This window comes from Clupea harengus, chromosome 8 (assembly GCF_900700415.2).
Source record: "Clupea harengus chromosome 8, Ch_v2.0.2, whole genome shotgun sequence".
In the NCBI taxonomy this organism is placed as follows: domain Eukaryota; kingdom Metazoa; phylum Chordata; class Actinopteri; order Clupeiformes; family Clupeidae; genus Clupea; species Clupea harengus.
In genome coordinates, this window is record NC_045159.1 from 23,960,024 (window position 1) to 23,968,424 (window position 8,401).

General features: G+C 48.2%; 1 protein-coding gene across 3 annotated transcripts in view; it reads left to right on the top strand.

Moving 5' to 3' along the window:
* camkk1a (calcium/calmodulin-dependent protein kinase kinase 1, alpha a) overlaps positions 1–7,165 on the top strand; it is a 51,176-nt gene extending 44,011 nt beyond the window's left edge. For 2 of the 3 annotated variants that reach the window (XM_031572407.2, XM_031572406.2), the window contains 4 exons: positions 1,045–1,173; positions 1,377–1,480; positions 4,145–4,192; positions 5,082–7,165. In XM_031572407.2, coding sequence (XP_031428267.1) covers positions 1,045–1,173; positions 1,377–1,480; positions 4,145–4,192; positions 5,082–5,157 — 357 coding nt within the window. In that variant the 3' untranslated portion in view covers positions 5,158–7,165. The remainder of the gene's footprint in view (positions 1–1,044; positions 1,174–1,376; positions 1,481–4,144; positions 4,193–5,081) is intronic. The other variant, XM_031572408.2, reaches the window with a different exon arrangement.
* Positions 7,166–8,401: the final 1,236 nt, after the last annotated feature.

Below are 8,401 nucleotides of genomic sequence, written 5' to 3' on the forward strand. Positions count from 1 at the left end.
TTCCTCTCTCTCTCTCTCTCTCTCTCTCTCTCTCTCTCTCGTTCCTCTCCTCTCTCTGTCTGTCTCCCCTTATCTCTCTGCTGCTGCGTCCCTGGCAGGTGGCCATCTAAGATGCATAAAACATATCTGCAGTCATGCGATAAGCTTAGTGAAAACTCACATGTTTCAGGTCCACTCCGTTTTGATATAAATTAAAAAAAAATGTAATCCTGTCCGGTCCTCTACGATAATCTCCTCTTACTGACCGCTCTGCTGCTGACCTGGTGTACCTCTGGTTTGTTTGTAGTTGTACGTACTTGTACAGTATGCCACCGGTGTGTGTGTGTGCCTAATTTTTGTGTTATGAAATGTTGCAGGGAGGCACGTATGGTGTCGGCTCTGGTGTAAACATGCACAAGTTTGGTTCTGCTGTGCGCTTTTGTGTAACCGAGTGTTTATGTAACCGATGGTGTTGGTGGGTGCCTTAGCAACACTTGTGTATTTATGTGTATCTATCTGGAGGTTTACGTAAACATTTCATACCATTGCTCACTATTTATGTAAATGCATGTTGTAACGGAGCCAGATACTTAACAGAGTCTGCATTGCGTGTGTCAGGGTACATAACTGTATGTTGAGGGTTGTGATGTTTGTGGAAATGTAACTGTGTGTGTGTGTGTGTGTGTGTGTGTGTGTTCTGGCTGGATATGTCATAGGATCTTGTGTACTGTGGGCTTTCTGGATCCGTAACAGTCGTGTGTGTGTGTCAGGGTGTGGGTGTGGAAGCAGTGAACGGTCAGCGTTACAGAGGAGCTTCGCTGTCCTGTAGTGTGGACCATAACTAAATCTCATCAGTTGTGTTGTCACTGGATACATCGCTTAACCTTGTGACGTGTGTTGTACCGGTACACATAACTGAGTCATGTGTGTTTATTTTGCACTGAGATGCATAACTCTGTGGTATTTACTGTGCTCATGAATTAAGGGTGGGTACTGTCATGATGTTGTTCATAGTGACTTGGCTGTATATTTGATGTATGTGACTGACTGTGTGTGGTTGAATAGCTGGACCCCTGGCTGACGCAGAATGGAACAGATCCGCTGCCACTGGAGGAGGAGCACTGCTCTGCTGTGGAGGTGACTGAGGAGGAGGTGCAAAACTCCGTCAAGTGTGTGCCCAGCCTGTCTACTGTGGTGAGTTGTGTGTGTGTGTGTGTGTGTGTGTGTGTGTGTGTGTGTGTGTGTGTGTGTGTGTGCGCACATGTCGTCATATGTGTTATACGGGATGGACATATCTTTGAGTTGGGGGGTTTCATCCTGATTGCTTCCTGCCTGCCAGGCGTAAGGACTTCACTTTGTTTGTCACTCTCCCCGGTGTCTGCGGTTGCCTGTGTCAGATCCTGGTGAAGTCCATGCTCCGGAAGAGGTCCTTTGGGAACCCGTTTGAGTGGCCGAGCAGGAGGGAGGAGAGGTCCATGTCCGCACCTGGAAGCCTGCTAATGTGAGTGAGCACGACCCGCATCGTTACTGAGAGACCCCAAGCACCTGGGTCACTCACACAAATACACACACGCGCACACACACACACACACACACACACACACACACACACACACACACACATGTGCACATACACATGAACACTCACATAGAAACACACACGCCTTTGACGCCAGCTTTTCTCGCCTCAAGCATCACCTACCTTCTTGCCTGTTGCATTCTCAGGCTATTTCCTGTCCTGAGAGCCTTTCATTCCCCAGTCCAGCCTGGGCTCTGCCTGTCTGTTTCCTCCCTTTGGACCGCAGCCTCACCAGCTGGACTAGATCCCAGTCAAACCTTCCTCACCACCAATTTGCGTTTTCATGGCACCTCAACTCACTGACATTGAGAACACTGGACTGGTTCTGGCGCTGGAGGCTAAGGCAACAAGGCCTGAGGCTCTTTCCTTGAACCCTGGCTCGTTCGTCGAACAAGAAGCCTTTGCACAGCGATAAGAAACCTCAGAGGCGGAATATTCTAGACTGTGCAGACCTGTTCCGACTGAAGCAGTCACATTTCTGGAATCCCATCTCAGACCTTGCTGCTTAGTGTGTAAATTCATTCCCCTTCACACACACAGACAAATAGTACACATATACAGATACATGAGTGCTTGTTTCAGGGGAGCTTGTGTAGAGGGCATTCTTGCATACAGTGATTTTTTTCTTCTTCCTTCTGTGCTCTTCTTCTGAATTTCTCTCTTTTGCGCTCTTTCTCTCTCTCTCTCTCTTTACGTATACATATGTTCATATTGCTGCGATGTTGTCAGCAGGCCTCTCTTCCTCTTTCTCTTTCTCTCGCCCTCCACTTCTCTCTCACCCAGCCTTTTTTATGCCTTACTAAAGGTGTTGTCATTGCTTTTGCATCTCTTTTTTCCCTACACTGGAGCCTTTCAAAGGAATCCACCCCCCCCCCCCCCACCCCATCCCCACCGGCACAAAGGCACTCTCTCTGGTGCTCTTACGTCTATATGCTGCTGTGCTCCCCATGCTCAACGCTTCATTCAGCCAAAATCATGATAGCTATAGTGTTGGAGAAGAGCTATCTCTATCATTTGAATTCAGTTCAATGAGGTTGCTTTATCACCATGTCTATTTGAATAGAGTGTTACCAAAGCCGGTATTCGCACAGGATGTATCACTATCATGCAGCATCGGAGGCTCCGCAGCCAGGCTGGCTGGTGCACAGGGAAGCCGGGCATCACCAAATACTTACTATGGCGATCAAGGGGTTACTGGCATATTAACACAGAGTCCATGGATAGTCTGTGGTATCTTCTGGGAGCCGCCAGGAAAGCCTGTGCCAGCGTGGGATCCTGGAACATCAGTTTGCTCTGTTTGTCCACCGCCGCTAATATTTAGAGTACAGTAACGTGACCCCATTAGGCTGTGGTGACACACGCAGATGTTAGAGCCGAGTCATTGCACAGAAAATAACTGCTAACTTTGAGGCTGTAAAAGACATGTAAAAGTATTGCTTTTGATGTGTGTTACGGGGGCAGGGCACAGAGCTTTACACACAGCCCAACACGGGATGTTTCATACGTATACACAGTACTGTTGTTTTTGTTTACAGGGATTAAGGCAGGTGGGTGTGGCACTAGGACAGCAGTGCTCTTCTCAGGAGTCCTTGGAAACTCCCCAGCCTCATAAAGGCACCACACCGCCCCCTGCTGGAGCTGGCCACTGCCTGCACATAGAGGGCTTGTCAGAGGCCGCACCGGTAGTGCGAGGTATCTTGAAGTCTTTATGCAGTGTGAATGTGCACATCATGAATCATTCAGAGCTGCTCTGGCTCCTCTCTTTGTGCAGTGCCTTTAACATCCTATTTTCCTATTGGACAAGCACTCAGTCCAACTCCAAGTAGCTCATGCCTCTATATACAGGCCCCTGCCTGAACCTATATCGTGTGTATTTTGTCCTTTCGGAATCAACATCAATTAGCCTTACCTGTTTTTGATGTTCATTTCTCTGGCATGTGGGAATCCCTTTTAAATGCAAAGCAAATAGACTTTCAGGCTTCGTGCCTTGATAATGGAGTGAGTCGTTTGCCTATCAGACATTGACATGTCAGATGATGCTGTTGATGTTTGGCAAATATGGGTGGTGACAGGCGCGTACTGATGCTTCACAAATGTTAGCCGTGTTTGCTCTGCTTCGGGGGCGTCTTAGAAGGGCGTGTGTGTTTTTTGAGTGAGGCTGGGAGTCTCCCCGACTTCCTGTTCGCTGAGGGGACTGTTGCTGTGTGCTTATGGTGGAGAAACGGGACAGAAAACAACAAGGTTCTCGGTCTCAGATGAAGGGGTTGGTCATGTTTCACTTGACGAGCCGATGGAGGAACGCATAACGCAAGGAGGAGAGGGGATTCTTTCTTTTTTCCCGGCGGTTGAAACCGGTCTTCACCGCCTCCTCATCTCTCGTTCATGATTTATGTCTGTCTCTCTCGTCATTCGTTTCACTCTCATCCTTTATCTCTCTCTCTGTGTCTGTCTCTCTAGTCATCCGTCTCTTTGTCTACCTGTCATGATATCTCTCTCTCTCTCTCTCTCTCTCTCTCTCTCTCATCATTTCTCTCCTCATAGTCTCTCCATTCTCTGTCTGACACTGTCTATTCTCCTCCACTGCAGGGACTGTTGGCCGTTTCGCCCCTCTCTAAAACGGCACCCCTCCTTAAGGTAACTTGGTTTTGTGTGTGTGTGTGTGTGTGTGTGTGTTTGTGTGCGTGTGTGCGTATATGTGTGTGTCTCCGGCGTGATATCCGTCCAACCACACCATAACCCCCCCTCCCCCTCCATATGGTATGCCAGCGCCGTGTGTGAATCCCCCCCCTATTGGTTTACGGTAGCTAAAAGGCAAGGAGATGATGACATCATCCCGACGTCCCTGCCCCTTCTCTGTGCGTGTTCCGTCCGTCCGTCTGTCCGTCCTCTCGTGTGGTGGCCCCAAGGAGTCTGCTGCTGATCCGAGACCAGCCAAGATGTGTGCTGCTGCTGCTGCTGTACTGCTGTGTGCTGTACTGTCGTGTGTGCCGTGCAGGTCAACCTGCCCCTCCCATCGCTTACCCCCAGGCTCCTCGAGCCAGTGACCCGTTCCCCTGTGTCTCATCAGTCACTCAGTCACTTAGTCAATCAGGATGGATGGATGGATGGATGGATGGCGCTCTGTCATCTGTTGCCATGCTTGTGCTCCAGGTTTGGCAGGAGTCACTGTAACACCATGGCTGGTCCTCTTCATTTTGAATCATGAGTGCCGGCAGGTGATGGGTGTCTGATCACCTCTCCCCTTCCTTCCTTCCTTCCTTCCTTCCTCCAGTGGATGACTTCATATTTCTCATTTACAGCAGGTCTGAAGCACACACCTCTGACACAGGGTCTGCACCAGCGTGGAGCTGGAGGATTTTAAAGGATCGATGTGATTCTTATTGGTTTTTTGTTTCTCTTTCTCTCTCTCTCTGTTTGTCTCCTTGTCTGGCATCTCTCTGCTCGTTCCTCTCTATCTCTATCTCTCTCTCCTTTCTCTTTCTCTCTCTCTTTCTCCTCTCCTCCGTCTTTCTTTCTTCTCCAGAAAGGGGAGCAGTGGGGAGGCGGGCCGTGAGACAGAGCTGGAGGACCTTCATGAAGACGAGCCTCCCTCCGCCTGAGGGGCCCATGGCTCAGCTTGCTCCAGTGGCCCCCAGGGCTGTGTGCATGGCCCTCTGCCCCGATTAAGACCCCTGCCCCAAAGAGCCGACCTTTACGCTACCCCACCCACCCCTGAAAATAACATTGCCTGACTCATTGCTCTCGGATAAGCGCAACATTCAACCCAGGTTTGACCTTTGACACCCCTGCCACCAAGGAGTGCTTCTCAGCTGAAACCTCACTGCAGCTTCAGTGCTCTCCGAACTAAACCCAGTGATGTCTCCTCAAAAAACCCCTTGGTGTAAATCTCTTCTCCAACCAAAGCTATGTATTTCGTTTTTCAGATATTGCTACGTTACTGTCACTATCATCCGGATTGTGAGAAGCTTTCCAGGCTAAGGTATGTTCCAGCCCACACACCCAGCCTTCTGGCTAATGACAGTGTGTCGCTAGCTGTTCTGGCCTTAGCCTAGTCCTCGATTCTGTGGAATTTCAACCCAAGCATTCTTTGCTGAGAGAGTACATTGCAGATGGAAGGAATGTTGTGGGGTCATCTTGCTGAGTACTTGCTGATCCAAATCCAGCTACCTTCATGAACACAATGTTTATACATACCACACACACACACACACACAAGTACTGTCCATACATAAAAACATGCATACATGTACTCATACACATACCTAAATATATACATACACACATATGTACATACACAGCACATGGACCAGTTACCCTTATAAGCTAGCAGAGTTGCATTCATACATTTGTTTCCACCCAGAGGAGGCGCTTGTGGAGAGCTGGTTTTGGGAGTGAGCTGAGAGCTGCTGACTTCAGCGCTGGAGCTCAAGTCTTGTTTAGATCCAACCTGCACGTGTACATTCCCTGATGAGCCATGCCTTCCTGTAGCCAGTCCCTCTGCCCCTGGATCTGCCTCTGCTCTTCCTCACATATCAACAATGGCCAAACTCTGAGAGAGAGAGAGAGAGAGAGAGAGAGAGAGAGAGAGAGAATCAGTGGAGAGGCAAGTAGACTCCAGCCAGTCCCCCCCGTGGTCAGCTGGCAGGCAAAGGCAGGAAGGGTAGACTCCAGCGATTGTGGGCCTGAGCGTCTGTCCCCGCGTGGGCTCTGTGTATCTGTCACCTTATCTGTGTCAGGATGCGCTCTCGCTCTCGCTCTCTGCCGCAGAAACCAGCCAGCCACTCCAACACTACATGCCAATCAAAGTCGAGGCAGAAAGTGTGTGTGTGTGTGTGTGTGTGTGTGTGTGTGTGTGTGTGTGTGTGTGTGTGTGTGCGCGCGTGCATCTCTACGGTTCACTTTGGTTTTCCCTAAGCTTTGTTGTGGAAATGACAATGAAATGGAAATGAAGAGGAGCTCAGTGGATCTGTGGACTTGGTGTCAGAAAATGAAGGCAGACTGCGCACTGTTCTGTTCTATGTAAATACTGTATGTTAATTATGATGCCCGTGTTTACTGTTTACTGTCTCTGTTTGTCTACCCGTGGCTTGACCAGCAGTGTCCAGCCTTATGGCCACACACTTGTATCTTCTCCCACAATCAAAATCTGTGGTGTTCCCAGGCTGTCAAAATGCTGTGGATATGACTGTCTATTTACATAAGTATATTCCACGTTTCTTATCACGGGGTCACAACATCAGATCATAACTGTGGGATCCCAATGCCCAGGCAAGTTCTGCTTACTCAGCGTGGACACTCTATATAGGAAGGGTGATGACATTATTACCATGCCAACGGGGAACTGTCAGAGAACACCCATTTAGGCAAACTGGAAGGCGTGGGAAAGTAACAGTCGTTTATAGTGGGAGACCAAAAACAAACAAACAAACAGAAAGGACTTGTAAAGCACTGTGAAGCCATTCAAGCATGTGTGTTGTTTGTGTTTGTGTTTGTGTAAGAGTTGAACATGGTATTGACTGTGTGAGCAGATGTATGCCCACGCCCTTTCATCCTCTCTCGTTTTCTATATATCTCTCTGTCCATCTACGTTTTTTTTTTTTTTTGCCCTCATTATCAATCATCAGCCATATCTGAATCCAAATCCAGACTGGACACATACACTCACTCATACACACACATAGACACCAGTGACTGTGTAAGGCTTCTCACTCCAGTGTTTCAGAAATATGATCATCCTCCAGCGGATGAATACGCTAATCAGCGCGAGGCAGCTTTCAGGCCTGTTGTCATCCGGCAGGAAGAGAATGTGTCATTGTGTGGCGCGTCCAGAAGCACTTCCATTGTAGGGCGGGCGGGCTGCTTGCGCTACCGCACTGCCCGCAATTGAAAACATGTTGATAGATCGTTTTCATCCTCGGGAGAAGCAAGTGCGCGGAGGCTCGCTTATTTTCCGCTCACAGTGAATCAACATGCAATCGTCGTGGCATAGTTTAGTCCCACCGCAACACAAAATGCATTCACCTCGGTCGCTCCTATAGCCTACTCTAATCCATTTTTTAATTATTCATTCAGAACACTTGATTGGCCATGTGAAATGGCTACCGTGATAGTGTAGCCTGGAAGCAAAGGGATCTCCACCTGAATGCTTTTTAAATGGCTGAAACTTAATCCAGTAAAAGTATTCCTGGTGTACACATTTCAGTGGAGAAAATAAATAGAGAAATTTCAGTCCTCAGCACATTACGTTCCAATAGAGGGGGCCAAATAAATACTGCAGGGCTTTGCCGTGCTTGTGGCAGCATATCTCATATATCTAATTAGGATTTATTCTAACAAATTCCCCGCTTTATTGGAGCTTTTAAACAGTTCCTGCTTCATCCTTTATGATTCAATCTCTCAATTTGAGCTTCTGAATGATTTAAGGTTGAGACTGACTCTTAACTTTCAGAACAGTGTATTAGCTTGTTTAACAGAATGGCCTCTGGGGATTGCTGTCAACATGAGGATTATCTATGGCACATGCATTTGTAAAAAAAAAAAAAAAAGATGACATACTGTGGGTTTATTTAGAAGTACTTACAGACCTCTCCCAACTGGCTATGCAAGCCTTGTAATTAAATCTCCATTGTAGCATCATTACATGCTCATGTCCTTTGATGACCTTCACAGACCTGAGGTGCACAGTTTGGTCTCTGGCTTCACCTCCTCCCCGACTAGTGCTGTCTCACGTACATGACAGATGGTGTTTTCTCTCTCTCTCTCGCTCGCTCTCTCTGTCTCATGTCATCTTGACATTTCTCTTCCAGCTTTTCTCCCCTGTCTCGTGTTGACTTTTCGTGAATC